Source organism: Sander lucioperca, chromosome 1 (assembly GCF_008315115.2).
Source record: "Sander lucioperca isolate FBNREF2018 chromosome 1, SLUC_FBN_1.2, whole genome shotgun sequence".
NCBI classification, from domain to species: Eukaryota; Metazoa; Chordata; class Actinopteri; order Perciformes; family Percidae; genus Sander; species Sander lucioperca.
The window spans coordinates 12,719,779-12,743,093 of NC_050173.1; the positions used below are offsets into that span (position 1 = coordinate 12,719,779).

At 39.7% G+C, this 23,315-nt stretch overlaps 1 protein-coding gene across 1 annotated transcript in view; it reads left to right on the plus strand.

The window, feature by feature from the left end:
- The window catches only part of LOC116048915 (matrix metalloproteinase-17-like), an 80,360-nt gene that overhangs the window by 19,830 nt on the left and 37,215 nt on the right, over window positions 1-23,315 (plus strand). Inside the window, exon 2 of the mRNA XM_031298229.2 lies at window positions 23,163-23,295. Coding sequence (XP_031154089.1) covers window positions 23,163-23,295 — 133 coding nt within the window. The remainder of the gene's footprint in view (window positions 1-23,162; window positions 23,296-23,315) is intronic.

Sequence of the window (23,315 nt, forward strand, 5' to 3'; positions counted from 1 at the left end):
ACTGCAGCTGTTTGCATTCTGACGCAGTCCGTAGCATCCTAGTTGTTTTGCAGAACGGTAATGCTTAAGTTAATTCTAATCACTACACACTCTACCTTGCACAAACTTTATCTTGCACATTTGATGTGGAACCAGCATAAACTAGTGTTTCATGTATTGGCAGCTGATAAAATTCAAAACTGGACTTCCTGGTTGGTATTTTAACTTCTTAATGGTACCCAGAGCAAAATGTCCACGCCAACACAGACATTTTTAGTTTGTATGAATTGTTTATGGCTTTAAGGGGAAGGACATTCCAGCATGGGAAGAGGTGTGGATAGTGTGTGTGTCTTTGTTTTTAAGACCAGTTGCCACCAGTTCTCAGTGTGTATTGTCATGTTCTGGCCCCATAGCTAAACCCACCGGCCTATAAAGTACATACAAGATCCATAAATACACTCGTATATATTCCTGCAGCTTGTTTGAACTTGGGAGCCGACAGTGATACCATGTCTCATAACTTCACACAAATGCAATACGAGCCAATAATCCTATAAATAAAAGTATACAGAACAGAAACACACTGTCTTCATTCACTGGATTTATTTTGACTGTTGTACATACAACTTTGCACATACTGAAATTCACTTACAAATTCACCCTCTCAGACAAACACTTAAAAGTTAAGATTATTCTTGGCAGAGTATTGCGTTTGTGACAGTTGAGCAGATCAGTCATGCATCAAGCGCACGTGTCTTCTTGTGTTTGACTGTATATCTGTATGTGTTTGACTCTGCATCTTTCTTCTTTATTGTGGCATATGGGATAAATGCCACAGCGGGGATACTGGACAGGCGTTATTCAATCCATGTGTTAGTGGGCTTTGGCTGGGTGCCATGCCACATTACCGCCCACGGAGTGAGGAACTTCAAAGAAGGTTTGGGGGCTTTTTCCCTGAGTGGAGCCACTGAATCTTCTGCCTGTTAAAATAAACTCCAGTTAAAGGGGCACGTCCTAATTGGCTCCAAAAGCCATCAGTTTGTTTATCTTTAAACCTAGGCTGATTTATTTTTACTGCGCGCACTCTGTTTGAATCCCCTCAGGAGCCAAACCTAAAATATGCCATTTGGTGGATAATTTTGTCCAATGTTGTTCAGAAGTCCACAACACTCTTGACAGTTGTGAAAAGACTGACATCTTAGTAGTATTGTTGCTTTGCTCTCCACTTTGATAGGACCTCAGACATATAACCCAATGGGTTCTACTTTGGTACTTCTATTCTTATTTCTACCTAATGTTGCATTACAGTGCACGGAGTGTTTCATTTTGTAAGTAATATAAAAATGTATTCTTTTCACAATGTTAACTACACTTTACTTTTAAATAGCTTCACGGGAATGTATAGCCACTGCAGGGCTGTTTCCTCCTTGGTCTTCAAAACAAACACAGATGTAATGATGTTAAAGAGGGCAAAGAGGGACATGCAGCAACATCCTCTTTGGAAGCAGCAGGATTCATGAAAAATGTTGTTTTAGAAATAGAATAGCATTGTGTAATTAAATGTTTATTGTAAAAGAGTTTAAAAAAAAAAAAAAGGTTTTCCGATAAAACCAAACTACATTTAAACCACTGCCTCATGGAAACATGTTATGACTCTCAGTGGGAAGGACTTTATCACAGTTTATAAAAGGATTGTTTCCAGTACACATTTGTTAGGCATTTGCACCATTCACGGTGCTCCATGAGCTGGATTGGTAATGTTTATAGTACTGCGAAAATGTGCAGCCTGGCCGAGCTTTTATTTCACTTTGTTGCTTCAGGGGAGTCTGGCTCATGTTTTTTTTTTTTCTTCTTAATCTTTTCTAAATTTTGTCGCAACATGGAATGGCTCATGCTTTGACATCACAAACGTCAATGGAAGGTGGTTATAAACTCCTACAGCTGGTTACAGGGGCTGTTGTGGTACAGGTGGTAGGTCGAAGTGTCCCTTAAGCAAGATGCTGAGCACCAAATTGCTCCTTAGCAAGGCTAGCACCTTCCATCCGCCACCATCGATGTGTGACTACCTGTGTGCACGGGTAAATGAAAGGCATTGTGAAATGCTGTGTAAGTGCAGTCTGTCAGTACAGTGGTACAGCTAGAATAGTGACATGCCACCCCAATGATTACTGGTTTAAAAGTGGTAAAATGATGAACGGGACTAATAGCTGTCAATGTCCATTAGGGGTGTTGAAATAAATCACTGCATTGCGATGCGGACCCAGACGATTCTGCATCAATGCAGTGACAGACCATAATCGATTATTGCCTATGGATATTACTTGTTGATTTTCCAGTCGCTGCTTTTTGTCTGCTGTGTTCAGACTCTGCTATATTCATATATATATATATATATATATGTATGTATGACTGCATGAATTTGTTGATGAAAACCATGCGTAGTAATATTAATATTGAGGTGAAGCATCGTGATATCGAGTCGATTTGAATCGTTGACAGGATAATCGTAATCGAATCATGAGACCAGTGAAGATTCACACCCCTAATATCCACAGACAAATGTAATGCTGTATGTCTCTTTAAACCCCAGTAACCACAACAGTAGGTCACCCTGCCCTATGTGCACAGCTTGAGAGTCTTTACATGCGTAACATTACATCGGTGTCTCTGTCAGTTACCTCCAACACTGCTGTCTTTCCCTCTATTGCCAACTCTCCATCAATGCCTCCATCCGTACTTCTTTCATTGCTCCATGTTTAACAGGATTGAACAAATGGCAGCTCCCATTAACCAGGCATGTCTAGGTCACTTAGTGTCTAAGATCTAAGAAAGAGAGGTACCAATTTTAAATCTCCCCTTGCTTCTCTTTCTCTCTTTTTCTCTCTCTCAGTCAGCAGACGGCGGCTTGTGTCTCAACTCTCCGTAGAACCAGCTGTCTCTAAGCCAGGGATTAAATGATTCACTTACCAGCCATATTTTTAATCCTCGCCGTCACACTCTTGCTCTCAGACGCACATACACACACACTTTGTTGCTTCACGTGAGTCCACTAAATTAAATTATATTTGAATTATATCGGAGAGTTAGATATGTGTAATTAAACATTGACATTCGGCTGTGAATGGAAGCTGGGTGTTAAAACATGCACATCCAGCAGAACGTATCCTTACAACAAGTCAGCCATGTGTACCATTATAAGCACATTAGATGGAAGTACTTGTCTAATGAGGTGATTGAGTGCTTTAGCAGACTGGGGTGCGTGCCATCTGCTTGCAGAATAGTGGGTTTGAATCCAACAGATGAATATTATTGTATGTCACTCCCTAGCTGTCTTTAACGCTTCAGTCCACTGCATGGCAAGGTTTTCCATTCAATAACTGGACTGGATTAGGGGTGTAGGGTTTGTGTTGGTGGCCAAGAGTGTTAGAACTGAAAACGCCTGTATATCTGAGGGAAGAAGAGAGAATGTCGTTAGATGGAGCAGGACGGCGTTTATTTGTTCTCTGCTCATTTTGGTATTGTTTTTTTTACCTACGTTGGAGAAAGGTTTTTATTTAAACAGTGTCCATGCTTGGGCTGCCCGTGGACACAGCGGTAGCAATTCTTGGCCCAGGCATTCTGCGGGACAGCCCGGTTAGCCCAACAGACCCGCTCCTCTACCTGGTCCAGCCAAAATACCCACACACTGCTTTTCACTGTCCACTCATCTTTGTAGGTCCAGTCTGGGTACGTAACAAGGCCATTTATCGAGGAAAAATACCAAACATTCGCTAATTTAATACTTTCATCTTCTATACATCATTGTACGTTTTATATCTGTTGGTTTTTGACCATTGGTCTGGGAAAGTGTAATAGTTTACAGAGTAAAAATTGACAGATTAATAATTAAAATTAGTTGTCGTTGCAACTCCGGTACAGTGTGAAGATAATGGTAAAATCATTTGGACACAACATCTTTATCATGGTCCTCTGACAGAATATTTTCTTGGTGAAGAGGAAGATACACATTCAAACACTGACTCACAGTGGTTTTGGTGCCAACCTTGGCTCCCTGTGTTTTGGGGCTTCTGCTTATTTAACGTTTCTCTCTGCGTATTTTTGTTTTTAACTCTGTGCCATGTGCTTTAACTCATTCAATATGAGCCTGTGAATGTGCCAACTTGCTTTTGATTTGCTGTGCTGACGCAAGGATAATGTATAACTAAACACAGCGTTTGGTGAAGGAAGAATATAAAAGAGAAAAGGAGAAGGAAGAATGACGGTCCTCTTCGCTGGAGGAAATGGAAATATAGATTCCTTGTGGTCTTTGTTTGCGTCTTTTTCAGATGCCACATAAAGCAGCAGCCAGCTCCGCTGCACCACAGGACTACTCTTGATTCTTCCCGTAAACTACTTATTGTACTGTATGGCAAGTCTGGTAAAGTTTGCTGATGACACAACCCTACCGGCGTTACAGATGTTAGGTGACCCACTTGGCAAGTTTTGTGGTGCCTCTGAAAGCTTAGACACTCAAGCTGAGGGTTGCGTTCTGTCATCTTTCCCTTTAAAGCAACAGCACAGCTGTGAATGCGGTGGACTCATTTCCAGCTCTCTGTCATGGGAGGAAACAAAGCCACTATCATCAGTCTGTGGCTTCTCCACCTCTGTGAAAGTCCTTGTGTGCACCACAAGTGTGTGTGTGTGTGTCATAACCTGCACTTGCACCAAGGACAAACTACAGCGTGTACTGTTGTACACAAGGCTAAGTGGTGGTCACCAACTGCTCTCAACTGAGAATCTGCATGAGAGTCAAAGCCAAGAAATAAGTGCTCGGCTGACCCTTTCCACCGAGGAAACCATCTGTTTCTGAAGCCCCCCCCCCACCCACCCCTCAGGAAAATGATACTGTTCTATCTCAGCCAGCAATATCTACCACATCAACAGCTCCTCATCCAATGTGGTCTCTTAGCTTAGCAGGCCAAGTAAGATTAAATTAAGTCATATCGACTGAAATACTGTTGTCTAATGTTAAGATTAGATTATATTAATTACAACCCGAACAGTAGAAAAGAGCACAAAAAACTATTGTTTTAAACACATTGTAAATTATATCTAGTCTCATATCACTGTATTAATAATTAATATGCAGTATGGTAAGTTGTTTTTTCAGTGAGGTAGTAGGTGGTCTGGTCATAATGTAGCCAGCCCCCCCATTTTCCATTTTACTTATTGGAAGACACAGACAGTGCAGCATCCCGCTGCAGTGTTAGTGATTATTTGCTCTCTGGTGTCCACTTGTAATGCGACATAGGAGCCTATATGTATCATCTCTGATGCCCACATTTTATTATTAGATAATGATTGCAATATATCAGATTCAGTGTGAGAGCACTATGGCTACTGGAAGTGTGTGTTTGTATGTGTTCTGCTTACAATCAGCTTTCTCTGTGGCTAAACACACTCCCAACCTACTCTTATGTTTTTGTGTTCCAGCAAGCACATTATCAGGGTTTCTTTATGTTAATTCAGAAAGTAATAGGTTCATAGTGTTGCAGTCCGCCTACATGGGAGGTGTAGTTTTATTTATTTATATTACCTTCATTTTTTTATGAAGTTTGGTGTTTAAACACAATTTTACTGACAAGGACAGCAGTAACCTGGGTAAACCCTGACGAACTTCCGGCAAATTTGAGATTTGCTCTGCAAGTCAGTCTGGCGATTTCCAATGTCCCCAAAATCGAGGCACCAATCACAACCGCTGAGGCGGGCTTTACACCAATCACAACCGTTTTGCTTTACGCAACGACGATAGCGCAGCGACGGCGAGCAGCTTTTTGTTTACATTCAATATGACGGCTATCGAAGCGCAGCATCGTTGGTCTGATTGGAAATGAACTGTCAATGAACCTTTCCCAGACCCACTCTCAGTTATAACTGAGAAGGGTCTGGTGTCAACCAGGCTAGGACAGCAGTGCAATAGCAGGCAGAACAGTGGTGTCCGCATTTACATAACACAGAAAGTTGATAAAACCTTGATACGTGTAGACTCCCACTTATGACCAAAAAAAGAACAATTTGCATTTAGCTTTAGTATGGTGTTTGGTGTTTTAAGCCCCCAACATCGTCTTCCAGGCAGCTCTGCATGGAAGGCACTAGGGTTAGGTTAGGGTCGGTCGCAGCGCTGCCTTGAAGTCGGCGGTGGGGTTTAAAACACCATCAAGCCTTCAGTACGCACACACTGGTAAGCCCGAATAATTGCAGCACAAGTCATTTGCATGTAGACATCAACAAACCTGGCCACTGAATTTGGTAGCAAGCCTCAACAACTAGACCCCGCTGTTAATACTGCATCAGCTGGAAACTACACAGACATGAACTAATGTATAAAGAAATAGTATGATTTAAAACTTTATAAGTCTCGCAGCTAAGGGAGGAAAAGAGAACATCAACACACAGTAGAAATGGATGAGAGATAGTGCACATTTGAAGTGGTTGCATTGATGGGTGTGAACTCCAGTTACCCCCTGGATTGAACGTATCGTTTACACTACAACTACAAAATGCTGAAAAGGTTATGAGGAACTTAAAATGATTGCAAGATGCAATCCAAACTATGAAGAAACTTTTTTCATTCTTAAAGGAGATGTGTTGTTGATGATATAATGGTTGAAAGAAACCAAAAAAAAAATGTCTTTAAAACATTGTAACATGATTTGTACTTTCGGAAGTTTTGAGGATTTAAAAATGTCGTTCTTACCTATGAACAAATGGAAAGATAATGTTGTAGAATGTTGCTTGAACTAGGGATGTCCAGATCCGATCACGTGATCGGAAATCGGGCCCAATCACGTGGTTTCAGACTCGATCGGAATCGGACGTTACCTCCCGATCAGGACTCGGATATATATGTATATATATTGTCATTATTTTTTAACACATCTATAGTTATGCGGTGGCACAGAGTTAGACCCTTTTGACTCCACACAGAAACAGCAACGCGTGCGGCATGGCATCACTTTGTTGCAGAGACGCTATTGGTTAAATGCCGGGAAAGTAGAACACGGAAGCAGCTTGAAGCGGAAAGCGCGAGTATGTCTGCGATCTGGAGGTATTAAAAGTTGATGACAACAACATTGCCATAGCAAACTGTGAGATATGTAACAGAAGTGCTCTGTTTGTTAACAGAGTTGTTGAATGTTAAAATAAGGTGAATTAAATAAAAAATAAGGAACATCCTGGATCTGTTTTTTCGCTCTTCTTTATTCTTTTTTTATATATTATAGAAGTATCGGATCGGGATTCGGTATCGGTAGATACTCAAAATCAAATGACTCGGACTCGGACTCGAGGGCAAAAAAACCTGATCGGGACATCCCTAGCTTGAACACTTACTGTAGCATGAATCTTGGACCTCAGCTGAAATTTATGTTAAAATAAAAACTCAAAATGTATGAAGTTCAGTCTGTATCAAAACTTGCAAGTGCTTTGATAAGTGTGATTATTATCATGCACATTATGAATGGATATAATATTTATGTGATTTCCAATCCGCTCTGTAATGGCTGCCTGACATTGCAGTCCATTACTCATAATTCCTCCATTATGTTCTACACCGGGTCTATGCACAAAATTGAAGGTCCACATAAACGTCTTGAATCCTACGCAGGTTTTATGGTGAAACTTTCCTCAAAAACAATAGTACGAAGAAAAAGATTGGTGAATCAGAATCAGTGTGCTCATGTCATGCAAATGTGTCGGGTGTTTATGGCTTTAAACTAAAGGGCTTTTGCACAGCTGGCTGTTCTTACTGACAAAGATGGAGGAGTGAAATACTTTAGTTCAAAATGGAAAAATACAGCTTTCTAGTGCAGCTTTCTAAGCATCTTAAAACATACTTTTTAAAACCGTTTGAAAAGTTTTTGAAAGCTATTCAGTCTTCAAAGAAATTGTAGGACCACTTCATTGTCATCAGCCTCCAAAGTGTGCTTTTAAAAGTGTATCTATTTTAATCTAACATCAGTCTAAATCATCTTCCTAAAATGGGCCGGCAAGACATCAAGAGAGATCAGAAAGAAATGATGGAAAGGTGCAAAAAGACAGATAACGTCTAGACACATATTAACACTTTGTGTTGCCTGCTTCAATTTTATTTGTGAGTGTAATGTGTCTCCAAGGCACCTTTTCAGACGTCGGAAACTGACACTTTTCCATGTATCTCAGTAAAATTTATATGTTGATGGGTGACATTGATTGACAGAGTGCAGTGCACTCTTGTTTAAATGTTTAAAATTCATAAACCTTTTCATAGAATTCAAGCAGAATTTCTTCTTTAAAGAATTCACGTGTCAATTACATTTGTACGGACGTCTTTAAAGACGGATGGTTTTAAGTTTTGCCCACAAACGATCTAAAAATGTTCAACATGAACACCACCTAAAGTTATTCAACAAATGCACTTTATGTACAGTAATGGCACTCCACTGTAAAGTACACTGTACTGTATGTGTACCAAGCTGATCGGGGTATTCTGTTGTCTTCAGAGTAGTAGGCTTGATACCAACTCATCAACTTTTCAGCTCATATTTGATTTAATAGATTCACACAGATAAATATTTCATACCCATTTTTAAACATTGAATTATGCCTATTTGTGTCTTGTGTGCATGAGTAGTTTTTCATTGCAAACAGCCATTGGCACCCTCTGCTCCTTTAATACCTGACAACAGCCGGCATTGTATCTGTAACAGTATTGATTTTTTTTCCCACTTAAAATTCTTTGGATTGGAATAGCAAGTTCTAGTCATTGTATTGTTCAAACAGTTTAAGCACTGTTCCCACAAACAGAGAAGCTGTGAGAGAGTGAAGAAGCATTAGCATAGAGTTAGCACCAAATTTCCATTGGTGAGATAATAAAGTTTAATTTGATTGTTGACTGACTTGAGATTACTGTAAGGGCAGTTGTGTATATGTAACCTGAAGCAACTAAGGGTCTACAGCCGCTGCTAGTCCAGTGTTCAAAGATGTGAACTGTCTGTACAGTACAGTCCCTCCAACCATCCTCAGTGATTCTCTTTGTGCAGCGTCTCTGTCCTCTAAAGCACACATTAGATGAAGAGAGAAAAGTTTCTCTCTCCAAGTTTCCATTCAACTTGTCCTTACTCTCTTTGACATCATGTTTGAAAGTGTGAATACCACACACACACACACACACACACACACACACACACACACAGAGGTGCATACTGTAGGAACGTCTCGGATTAAGCGTGACCAGGGGGTCAACATATGCTGTTAGTCACCACTGTTTGAGTTTCTCACTCAACCTTCTGGCTCTAATACATCCATTTAGAGTTTAGCCATGTATTTGTTTTCTAAAGATTAAAGACATTCTTTTGTGAAAATGTACCTTAAGATGATCATAACAGGAAAAGCAAGAATGTAAGTATATAAATGAAAAAGCAGTTTATGGAACTGCTGCACACTTAGACTAGACATTAGGGCCTTAGTGAGTTGTTGACCTTTGCTTTTCCAGGCAACAAAGAACAACAACCTCCATGCTGAGCAGACAAATGGGAGTGAGAGAAAAAAGGAGAAGAGGGAGTTTAAATTCAGGTTAAGGCCATTTATTATCATCTGCATTACAATTATTGCAGTGCATTTCAACCCAGTGAAAAGCACGTGCCTTGACTTCTCTCAAGGACAACATTCATGTGATTCAAGAAGGTGTTTTGTACAAAAACTACGCACAGATTAAAAAGAAATACATTTGCCATTGTCCTGTGTTCCTGAGTGAGTGACTCTGTGTAGCAAATGCATGGTAATCTATCCAACAGTTGTTAAGTTAAGACATTTCACTAAGCACAAATAGAATTTGGAAAAGTAGGCTGATAATCACTCGCAACAAGGAGTGAACTAAGATTTTTATATTTATTTTCACATTTTGTGGGTCTGTGTTTTGATGGGTGTCTTTCGTCTCCGTTCTACTTCTCCTAATTGGTGGTGTAGTGTATTCATTTCTCCCCTCGTCCTTGTCCTCCCTTGTCTCCTGATCAAACAGGTGTGGATTGAGGCAAAAAGTCAGAAACTCAATTTGCTTTTAATTATGCATTTAGAGTTGCATTTCTGATGACAGTTATTTATTCAGCCTTTTCTTGAATGCAGACTAAGTAGGTAGAGTGGTAATTTCCACCGCACATTGATTTACTGGATCATGGGTGACTTTCAGTCAATGATGATCTTGTTTATCGTTTTGTCGGCACTGAGAAAGAGATTATCGATACACCACTGAGACACTATTAGTCCTTCACTTCAGCCTTTAAGCATCCATGTTGTAGATCAGACCAGTCATGTGCAGGGTGTTACATTTACACATGTGGATGTGGTCTAGTTGGCGGAAAGTCTAGTTCGTCTTTCTTTGACTGGAGAGCGTGGCTCAAAAAGACGGTTTGTTTGTGAGAAGTGAGACAGCAGGTGGAAATGCATCGAAGAAACAGAACAGTTGATAGCTAGGCTCAGTTTAATTCTCACATTTTACTGCCTGGTAATGTGGCAGCAATTTCTTTTGTGCAACTGTCCCTGTATATCACCTGCAATTTCTCTCTCCCGCTACTTCTTATATCCTGTTTCTTTCACCTTCTCTTTTTGCACAGGTGAGAGAAAATCCTTCATTGCTTCAGGAAATGGTGTTTGCTTTAAAAGTCTTCTGTTGGTTTCAGTTAATATGAGCTCCTCAGTCAAAACACACGAGCTGTCATTGCCAGCCTGTTCTATCAACCCAGTGTAATGCTTTAAGTAAACGATTTCTCAGAATAAGCCGGTGATATAAAATGGAAAGCTGCTTCAGCTGCTTTTGAAAACGATAGCATCGCTGCAGCTATTGCATACGCTCCCTGGGTGTTATGGAGGGAAACGTTTTGGAGAAAACTCCTCGGCTGATAGCAGAGATTGTGTGTTGATTGATGTGCCACAGAAGGGGAAGGGTTCTTTATAGACTTTTTGGTGCACTCGGAGATGTTTTTTAAACACAACAGTCTATCTTTTGTGTCACACTGTGGGTATTTGTTTGGATATACACATATCTTATGTGTGGCATTTTTGAATAAGACCATATCACATACAGTATTTAATTTTGGGCCTGTATGTATTTATTAAACATTTACTTTTTTAACTCAAATAAAAGATAAACTTAGAAATCATAAGAATAAAAGGTAGTTAACATTTATTTTTCTTAAGAAATACTCTTCATGCCTACCAATTGGCTTTCTAAATGTTTTAATGAGGAAGGAGACATGTTTGTAAGAGCGATGTCAGGGATGGAAACACACATTTAGTTCACAAGAAAACATCACAGGGCACCTTTAATTGCTCACAAAGATAGTTAGAAATCTCACACTAATTACATAAATTGGTGTAATATAAAGAATAATGACTAAAAAAAGAAGTATTTAAAAAAAGAACCATATATGTGATTCATCATTTGATCACTTGAGAGCTGCTTTTAAAGGTTAGCCCTTTACTGTGCTGTAAGGAATAAGTCCTTTGATACTTTTCCGAAAACATGTTTTACTCAGCTTAAACCGTAGTTGGATCTGTAGAGTTTCCTAAATGATGTTGTGAAAACAAATGCTGGATGAGGACTGCATTAGTCCAGCACAACTTCAAGTCTTTACTGTAAAGCGTGACTCCATACGAACCCTAGTCTGTCTGCTTTGTAGCACTTTACTGCTTGATAACCTTTCAACAGACAGGAAAGTAAAGGTCTGCCTTTGTTTCTGAGGCATTAAAGAACAACGTAAACACGAAGCGGCCACTGCTACTTTATGAGACTTAGAGAGACAGGGAGGTCGTAGGGTTAAATGACTCTCTGTGACTCATTTCTTGTCAATAAGGCCGAGGTTGATGGGACTCAGCAGCTGGTCATCGGAGAAAAACAGAGGAAGGTTTTGTCAGACAAGCAGGGAGGATGAAGCAATTTGAGCTTTATATAGAGACTGAAGGAATGGCAGAGTGAACTTTGACCTTTTGGGGAAGAGAGTTTGTCTCATCTGACAGGATGTGTCGCATGATGTTGGAATAACTTTAATCAGTAACAGGAGGATGAGGGAATGTAGTTGAGTTAAATACAGAATGCTCTGTTCAAGGGCTGTTTGTAGGCTGTTGTTGTCTACTTCTCTGGCTTCTGTGTCGCTCTGTCTGTGTCCACACTCGTTTTCTATTCTCTCATCTTTATGATTTGTCAGCAAAAGAGGCCAGAATATTTGAAGCGTTGTTCAAACAGGCAGGGAGAAAGGCTGTGAGTTCATGGAGCAAAAGGCAAAAACATAAAACAAGAAAACTGGTATAAAAATAATAAAGGGAGTTCAGGAAGACACAAACAAAATGAGAAATATGTAGCTATTTACCTGCTTTAGTCCTCACTCTATAACAGCATTACAGTGACCAGAGCTCACACATTTCAGAGCAAACACATTTTATTTCACAGATATTGTAGCACAAAATAGAACAAACAAAACCTCGGATTTAATACCCACTTGAATACCCGTTGACAATTTGTTTGAGAGGGTGAGAATGTGTGCATGCTCATCATGTGAGGACTATTAAATTATAGCAGGACTAAACTGACAATATTGTACGGATTGATTTTCAACTCCTATTATAAAGAAGTGTGGATGAAATACAAACTGGATTCATTGTTTACTGGAGCGGAGTGCTTTTGGAGCTTTAGCAAAGACTTCAGAATTGTGTTATACACTCTGGTGACCCACTTGTTGCTACGCTTTTTTATGGGATGCTTAAACCGGTGGGACCTGGACAGACACTGCATTTATTCCAGTAATGTTCCTTGGTAGATGACTTAAGTGGCAGTATCCTCTTATGCAGTGGTTCCTAACCTTTTTGGCTTTCCACTTTTAAGCAAAACAATGTCTACTCACAGCCCCCTGTCACAGGCTGCATAATGTCTAGTGATGTTCCAGACTCAAATTGTACTCAGGTTTTGAGGCTCGAAGAGGTAAAACTGTTCAGTTTTTTAGAATAAAAGCGAGAATTTTTTTTTTTTACTATTTCCATCTGCATCTTGATCATTTTCTTGGGACCCATTAATTTTAGTCTTGCAACCTAAAAAGACAATTTCAAGGTACTCTGAGTCCTGAGTATGATAATAAAAAAAAAGCCTTTAAAAGTGCATGGCTGGCTCCAGGCTGTTCTCATGAACCATTTGTACGTAGTAGTTACTAAAAGTAATGCACTGTAAGTCGTATGTATTCCACGTATTTATTACTGTATGCCCTTCATTGACTGCTGCTGTATAAGACCGCGAAGTTTCGCATAGGGAGGAGGTCGGGGTGGGTAGGTGGGTCCTGAAACACAGGGCTTTCAAGCGGGGGAGTGGAGTTTTGTGTCCTGGAAGAAGTTAAAGATGCAGTAGGCAAAACTTATAAAACTAACTTTCTGTCATATTTGCTGAAACTGACCCTATGTTCCAGTAGAACTACATAACGCAGGTAATTTAAAAAAAATCCAGCTCCTCTGGCACCACCTACAGCCTGTAGTGCGATTTGCAAAAATCCACAGCTCCATGTTCAGATTCACCAATCATGGCCGGGGGGGGGGTCTAACTGTGTGTCAATCACTGCTCATGCAACCGCATTCATTCTCCCTTGTGGGGGGAGGGGCTTAGGAGACCGTTTTGGGCTTTAGCAGAAAGGGGAGAGGGACTGAGAAGTTGTCGATGTTCAAATTCTTTGGCTAAGTCCTGGATCTTCCCAAAATCTTCACAATCCTACCTACAACACCTTTAAGGGGTGGAAATGGACGTTCTTCTCCCGGGAGTACTACTTATGTTATGTTGTTAGTGTATGCTGTGTGCCTAAGGCATGATGAATCAAGGCTTGTGAAAAGCAGTGTATAATTAAACGTTTGCCATCTTAGTAAACAGTACACATCCTGATGGGAAATATAATGATGTTATATAATCACTATCATTATCAGTGAACACTTAGCTGTATTTTTTCACTCTACCTGTTTAGAATCACTTTTTACAAATCCTTTTGAAATATATGGATCATTGCATAACTGTATTACTAATGTGAGAACTAAGTGGTTTAATGTGTTGCACATGTTGGCACATAAAGGATGATAAATTAGGGACTGTTCGTTATTTATTTAAGGGGCCACCAGAGGAGTTTTGGGACCTTTAGGCTAAAAAGACTTGACCCTCCCCTCGCTAGTAATCATTTTTCTATGACCCTCCAAAATGATTTGAAAAAGAGGCATGACCCTCCCCTTATATACTAGTTTGCGCTTAGCAATAATGTACAAATGCCATTTGATTTTTTACAGCCATGACATACACGAGTTACCCTCTGCATTCTCATCTTACACATCCCACTCCTCTGTTATGGTGTGGAGGCCATTTCAGTAGATTTACTCACTAACATTGTTGTGGAAACACAATAAGCATGGAAACTAAATGCACACTTCCTGCATTCCTGCAAATACTAAGTTACTCCTCTAGTAAACTAGTATTCATATGAAATAAAACAATAAAACATTGAGACCATTCAGCAAAGGACGCTGGGAAATAACAAATTCAAGACTGGTTGCTATGGACTCGTCACTAGGCTTCCTCAGTCATTGTATATTTTAGCACATAGGTAAAGCTGCCAAAGCTGAACATTATATTCCAAAACATATATGTTTATTTTTAAAGCAGATTTTAAATTACATTGTAACAATTTAATAATTCGCCCTTATGAAATCCAATCGCGGCACGGCTGTCTTGGAACGCAATAGACCAGGGGTGGCCAACCAGTTAGGTATAAAGAGCCACAAAAAAAAACGCACCATAGCAAAAAGCCACACAACACATGCACGTCCACACTACAACAGCAACAGTGTCTTCCAGATCTAATGACAGTCATAATACATAGCAGTTTTCATAGTTTTTTTTTCTTACTTAGATTGACTCAGTGGGAAACCTGACAGTCTTTGTTATCCACAATCCTTTTCAGGTCTTGCTAGAACTCGATTGTGGCCACTCGAAGAACTCTCTCACTCATTTGTCACTAAAGGGGCTTTCAAACAATCGGATTCAGCAGTGAAAGGGTTAACGAGGAAGGTGATCTGTGGCTGCTGTTTTTCCTCAGGTTGCAGAATCTGTCCTCAACTCTGCTGCATTATTTTCCATTTTTAAATAACTGGCAAATGTATTGGCAGTATTGGCAGATGCATTCAAATGTGTTTTTTTTTTTTTTTTTTTTTTTTACTTATCTGAAATACTGTATGTTTCAGAAAAGTTAAAAACAACAATCAACCAATGACACAGCCCCCAGCCACACAGTAAGAGCCTCAAAGGAGCAGGCAAAGAGCCGCATACGGCTCAAGAGCCACAGGTTCGCCACCCCTGCAATAGACAGATGGTGGCGGAATGCCCCGACACTTAAATTCAACTAAAATGTAACAGTGAACAATCAGTGTTGGACCTACAGTCTGTTGAGATGCCTCTCCAAACGCAGAAACGAAGCACAGTCACACCATAAAACGTTAAGACACTTTGAGAAAAAAAGATCCGCATTTTGCCGTAATCCAATGACACGGAAAAAAAGTAATCCACAGCGATCAGTAGATCCACAAAAACGGTCACGGTGTATCCAGCAAGGTCTATACGAGCGTCACATACACCAGCCAGCTCCGAACAGGTGAACGAGGCCTCTCCACTTCGCCGTGTAAACAAAGTGGAATAAACGTATAAAAGTCCAAATCTACACAAAACCTGCAATCAATTAGTAAGCTGACATCACATTTATATACATGGCATTTAGGAAACCTTTATTGCAAGGTTGGCACGGCAAGATGTCCAGACTAGTGGAGCAGTAATTTTTGTTTTTTTGCGTCCTGCTGCTCCCATCGTCAGCCAGGTAATATTTTTTTTTTTACTGAAGCAGTATATGAAATCTGATGTATTACCTATCACAATTTAGTTGTTTGTGTTATTTAAGATATTTATAAAATATCTGGTCATGCCAGATGTAATTATTCCACTCATTTTTTAAACAATGCAATTACATGTTTCAGCCACCAGGGGGGCAGTGCTCCCCTTGCCCCCCCAGCAAACTCATGGGTCAGACCCATCTGTTAGCGAAGGAGGGCCGAGACTAAGAGCTACATGAAAAAATATGCACCAAACAAGCCACTTTGAAATGTTGCTGTTTTCATGAATACAAATGTTGGGTGACCCTCCCCTCAACAAAGAATAAAAAAACATGACCCTCCCCTATTTTCCTCCGGTGGTCCATTCCATAAATACCGAACGGTCCCTTAGGGATAATAATTGTATAAAGAGACATAAAGGTTACACCAGGAAAAAGAAACTATGTTTTGTTTACTGTTTCTACATTAAAAACTAATCTTGCAATATCTTTCTGTATTCTGTATTATGTATTTATGTATTCCCCCCCCCCCCCTGCTGTTGCAGAAGTTCCGCCGTACTGCTTAATTCCTAAATTTAAACAACTGGGGGAGATCAAAGTGTCTCATTATGAGGCCGATACAAATCCCACAATAAGCAGCAAGATGTCAGATCTTGCACAGTGAATGCAGAGTGAGTTTCAACCAAATTCTATAACCATATAATCATTTATAATGATAATTTATAATTTATACTTTATTAATCCCGCAAGGGGAAATTACAGTGTTTTCACTCTGTTGTTATTACACACATTACACACAGGCCTGAATTACACACACATGCTCAGTACCTATACACTATGCACTAATGGAGAGATGTCAGAGTGAGGGAGCTGCCCATGAAAAGAAAACCTAACTCCCTACTGACTGAGCTACTGCCACCCTAATAATACTTTATCCTGCAAAAAAGCATAGCATAATGACCTAGCATCATTCTGGTTATTTTTTTCAATACAGGCCTACTACTGTTAACACACCTAATTGTGATCTCAATTCAACCCATTTCCACATATCTCTCACTGTGCAGGTATACATGCCACATCCATCTATACTTCATCTGTCTCTGTCTGACACTCGCTCTCGATCTTTCTTTGTACTTGTCTAAGTCTCCTTTGTCCATCTGACTCCTTGACCTGCGAGCGATAAGGAGGACCAGATGAAAAGATCTGCTTCATGTTACGTCTCTCAAACCGACTCTCTTCAATCAACGTCTTTTCCCACTCTGTTATTTTTCTCTTTCCCCCATGCCTCTGTTTTAAAGGAGCCAAAGAGTCAAATCATGTTCACTGACTAACCTCATGTTGAGATGTGCAGGATCATCACTGAGTCAGTTATGAGGCAGGGAGATAAGGAGCTGAGGGTGAAATAGAAAGATGAATCATCTTTGTCTTTGTAATTCAACATTTTATCATATTTGAGTGATACGGCCAGCAGAAAGACATAATTTTGATGTAGAAAAATGACCCAGTCAATGTGTGCAGGAGATCACACCAGTGATAAATTAAATAGATAATGAAATTACATTGAACATGCTTCAGTTATGTCTAACACCAAAGAACACTGCTGATTTTGTTCTCTGTAAAATCTACTTTTCTGTGCACAGCCTTTTCTGTGTGGTTACTGGTCCACAAGTATTGGTTTGTGCAAAATATGTCAAGAAATGCGGTTACTGCAAAATCTACCATTTTCTCTTTGATTACCCCTTCTATATGCTTCTGTCAAGGAATCCATCCATCACTTGATTAAAATATCCTGTTAGGATGATTGGTCCCTCCATGCTACCCAAGACTCGTTTCATTCCTTGTAAAGAAGCCAGTCCACATTGGTGTGTGCACAATAAATTATAAAGCTTTAACGTTATTATCAATACCCATTATTCTGCCAGGACTTTCATTAATAAACTCTCTAAAGAATAGACCCAAATGACCCTGAGTGAACTATAAAATCACCTTCTCATAAATTTAAACTCTTTCTCAGTTTTTAATTATCCCTCCTTAATGAATACTACATTACTATTTATATTTAAGATATGGTGAATCTATTTTAGTCGTCTTTTCAGTACCAATACTCTCCCTTTGTTGGCTTTAAAAGTGGCTGTTAAAAAGTTATTTTTTTGTCCTTCATATAAAACAGTAGCTGCGCTCAGCTTGAATTAGGAAACATGTTTTACGCTGGAAAAAAGTAGCAAAGTGCTCGCTGGAACTTATATAACAAGTCTGACTCTACCCCGCAACACTCCCCTTTTATCGATTCAAGTCTCCGTAAAAGTTGTTATTAAAACACACGAGGAGATGCAGCTACCTGTCACACACTGACCCGCTGTCCTACCTCGTTCTAAAAGACTATACATCCATTTTTAGGAAGGTCAGATGGAATAAGGCCGGTAGGAATCAAAGGATGCCTTGATGTGTGTGTATGCGCATCTGTGTGCTTTTTCCTCTTCTTCCTTTTTGGTCGATGTTATTCATGCAGCTCATGCATGAATAACATTTACACACTCCCTCTCTCTCTCTCTCTCTTGTGGTGTGTGAAATCATAGTCAGTGGTTTTGTTTGATGTTTACAAGGCTGTACAACAGAAGGCTCCCTTGAGGATGAGCAGATCTTAAGACACAAGAAGCCCTTCTCATCAGAGGTCTCCTTCCATCTCCTTCAGTGTCTTTCACCATCTTTTCCATCTTTTTTTTCTCCCCCCCCCACGTCTTCTCTCACCTTTTTTCTCTGGTGTGTCTCCTCTGAGTGAGGTGTTTTGTGGGGTTAAGTTCTGACTTGATTTTGCTTTCACACACTCTCACACACACATGCATGCTGACACTCACGCTCACTGTACAGTCACCTTTCTGAGCAGCAGGCAGCCCTGACAGTGAGATAGATGACAGAGTTTGGGATTCTTGACAGAGCATAGAACAACAACCTTGCTGTGTTCCACAAACCCACACCACAATGGCATACTACTTTCTGATAAACAACCCTATCTCCAGACGGAAAGTTGATGTTGGACAGCTCTCAAAAACTCCAGATTATGTTCAATGACAAAGTTTTTAACATTCAGTTGCCAGCCTTATCTGTTTGGACCTTCACACTCTTAATTTGCGCTTTGTTCAATAAAGGTCAAACTGGTTCCTGCATCAAAGGTTGCCATTGGTAGTGAAAGATGCACTGCAGAAATGTTAAATATAAAGATCGTTTCTAGGGTTACTAGACTGCTGAGACATTCCTGCTGTGACCAGAGGTGATGAATTGTTTATTGTTTTAGGTGAACTCCTGAGCTTCCATCTAGCACATTTAAGCTCATAACATTTCTGTTTTTTAGTGAACTGTCTCAACAATTGGGTACGCACATTCCTGTCCCCCTCAGGATGAATTGTAATAACTTTGGTGCTCCCCTGACTTTTCATCTAGTGCCATTAGCAGGTTAGATTTTCACTTTGCTTGTTTCTTATGTTTATGACCAAATACCTATACAACTTTTTCACCAATTTCCATCTGTCTCAACTGTACTTTGTGTTCAAAAGCTAGGGTTGGACAATGTCTACCGAATTGGCATATGACAACCACAGTAAAACATCACACCTACTGAGTGCGGCGCACTCGGACTGCAGCTGCATGAGTCATCCTAAGTGAAACTGAAATCATATCGCCATCATTAAGAATGAAAGGATGTCTGTCATGTCATCTTATCAATTGTTTTAAACCACGATGTTGGGCTCAGTGGTCAATGACTGACGATGCCATCGCCCATTGGCCCAACCCTACCCTTTACTGTCTGGAAAAGGGCAGCAGGGCATTGGGACCAAAGTACATTTACTGATTACAACTTAGGACCCACAAAGAGGCACATATTCTATATACACAGAGACAGGTTAACATAAACATAGTAAAATGTGTTTTCCCTAACTTAGCTTTTTTCTGCTTATTTTAGCAGCAAATAAATAAAAACAAGAAGTGGTTAGACGTATAAGAATGGGCAGTGTTCATACAGTGCTTGTACCAAGTGATAATGTGTCAAGGACAATTAATCTCTTGTTTAACTCTACATTTCTCTCACATAGCCATCGGAATAAGTGTGACACTAGACAAGTTCCCGAGCCAGTTGTTTACTTGTTTAAAACTTGAAAGACATTGAAAGAAACTTTTATGCCGACCTCAGCAGAGCAACTGAAACACGACAGCTTACAACTGTACAAAGAAGAGATTTGATTGTTCACAAAAGGAGCTCACTAAAGAGGCAGCAGGCTTGGCAGAGCATGTTTTCTGAGTACACGCTTCTCATTAGAGATACAAGAATGGGGAATACTGGAGGGTTAGACGTTATTCTGTGCCATCGCTTCCTATGTCTGCTTGTCTTAATAATGCATGATTAAAGAAGACTGGAGTCTCAGCCATCTGCGTCAGCCCCCTCGTGCTGAAGTTAATCACAGATTTAGAGAGAATAAACTTACAGGGGGCAGCTTTAGCTTTTTCATCATATAGGGCCTTTTCTGCTTCGCATGAGAGCGAGATGTTTTCTTTTAGAAAGTAGTGATTATCTTTAGTTTAAATGCAGGTACTGCACTTACACTGTATTCTTTGCCCATCATTTTTTCCGTTTTGCATTTTAATTCTTACTTGAACTGATTATTTTCCATTCGGTATGTCTATAAATATTCTATTGCATTTTCATGCCTCATGTAAAGTCCCATGAATTGCCTCTGGGTTTGAAAGGTACAACACATACTGCTAGGCTGCTTTAAATCTCTGCTTTAAGACAGTATTTATGATAGAGGCTCTCTTAGTTGTTTCAACACCGTGTGTGCAGAAATTACTCAGTTGTTGTCCAAAGGTCCACTAAAAGGCATGCCTTATGTAGTTTTATATATATTATTTTGCATTTTGCGTTTGGGTGAAGTAAAGAGTCAGATTTATGGATACACTGATGTCACATCGATGTTCTTTTCTGTACCACATGCGGTACAAAATATATACTTTTTATTCATCAGTAGCAGGTTGGTGAACTAAAATCATCCTTCTACTAAAGGGGCTGGGTTCAAGTATTAGCAAGCTGAATTTATAGCAGCCGTAGGGCTTTTATTCTGTAGCTGACCCTGCTGCGACTGCCCTGTGGACGGGATCAATATTGCCTGATATCATTATATTTTTCTCAACATTCTGCCAATATGTTCAGTATGCTGACATACCATTCAGTTACTGAAAAGTGGGTTGGGTGGCTTTTGAACCTTAAATTGCTTAGCTTGAACCTTCAGCTCAGCATAACCTGCCCCAGAATCCCAATGCCTTTGACCCAGACCACATACACACAACCTTTCCACAGTATCAGGCTGAGCCTTTGATGCAGTTCAGACTTCAGAATCAGCTGTTTCTTTTTATTTTATCTTTTCCAGTTTTCCTACAACTACCACATTTTGTTCCATCATTATTTTTTCTCATCTTTCTAACCTTTTAATGGCTGGATATGTGATAATATACTCACAGTATGTCTCAATCATAAATCTGCCCTCATCCGCCTTTTATATCTAAGCCAGGTTTCAACCACCTGGCGTGAGCGCAGATGCTAAAAGCACATCATGACATAGACAGTTACTTCAGTTTTATTAGTAAATGAAAAGAGGCTTGTCTTGCTGACATTTATCAAGACATTACAATAAAAGATGGTGTGTATAAACACAAGGACTAGTTATTTTGTAGACATCAGATAGATAATATAATTTAGTGCTCATACATTGTGCTTACAGTAAACAAGAAGTTAACTCAGGTAACAGAAAGTTTATTCTCTAAGTTGTTACATTATTCAGGTACACGTTCTTTGCCCTCTGCTTGCTATATAATTGTTTTTCTTTCTCATAATCCTTCGGATCATCTGTATTCTATAAACGTCCCTCTTTCTGTTAAGCAAAGCCTTTGATGAGGAGGTAAATATCAACTGTCAACAGGCCGCTCAAGTTAATTATTAAGTTAATGGAATTTTCCCAGTGTTGTCAATCGATAGCAGTTGCCTTGTTATCGATCTGTGTCACTCATCTTTGATGAGTGCTGATCAAAATCCAATTAGAAAGCTGATGTGTCAGACGGGCTATCAGATCATGGAGGGGTAGATCTCAGATAGATGGAGGACAGAGAGAACAAGAGACAGCAAGAGAGACTGTGTTTAAAAAAATTAATCTTTCAGGAAAGTAATAGTTTTCACAATCATTACTTACTTTTAAATATTCCAAATGGTTTTGGCAACTTAAGGAGAGACTCTTCAATTACAAAACACTTTTGACCAAAACGTAATATGTGTCATATACATGGAACATTCCTGGGCAAAGTTTGCAAGTTACAAAACCAAGCAAAAGCCATCCAACAGTAATCAGAATATGGGGAGGCAACTGAATAATAGGGCCTTTCTTTACAGAAAGCACATGTGCAAATAATGAAATTAATGATCTTACGGGGACACTTGAATACAACAGAGCATTCATTAATGTTATTAGTAACACCTGTTCTGTAATTACTATGACTAAACAAAATGTCTGCTGTGAAAAAGACCTACTGAGATCAACGACAGACCCAGATCTTCTTCCATTTTCCTGCAACTTTTATATCTGTTAAACTGTAAAAAAAAAAAAAAAATTCAATTCACACCAATTGCAGAAAATCAGTTTGTGAAATTGGACATTGGATCCATTTTTTTTTAATCCTTCACACTTTATTAATTTAGCAATCTAATCTATATATGTGAGTCACTGGAAAGCATAGTGTGTCATTTATATACAATATTGAATAGCATTATAGACTTACCTTGTCATAACAGGAACAGAGCACGTGTTACTGCTAATGTTATTAATGGCTGCGTTCTATTTAAATGGCCCAGTAAGACATGAGCAGTGAGCCAACATGAACAATACCAAGGTCCTGGATGTAGAACACCTAAATGAAATGCAGCCATTATCAATCATCATTATTCAGTTGCACCTGTGCTTTGCCTTTTCTTTCTATGACATGTTGAAATATCTGCTGTGAAAAAGATCTTTTTTAATGGTTCATTTTGTGTTAAGAGTGATGGGGTTTTAGATAGTGCTCACAGTGTCAGATTAGGAAATATGTACAAACATTGCATTCATATGCACATAGACACACAGTATCCACAGACAGTAAACATGAACAGGTGTCAGACCTTTTCAGCAGCTTTGGGATACTTGGAGTCCTTGAAATGCCTGGGATGACTCTTGAACTCTGTGTCTGTGGTTTCCCTTCCAGGACTGGTTGAGTAAGTTTGGCTACCTCCCGCCCCCTGACCCAGTTACTGGTCAGCTTCAGACCAAGGAGGCCCTGACCAAGGCCATCAAAGCCATGCAGAAGTATGGAGGGCTGAAGGAGACTGGAGTCTTAGGTATGTGGCTGTGGATGATT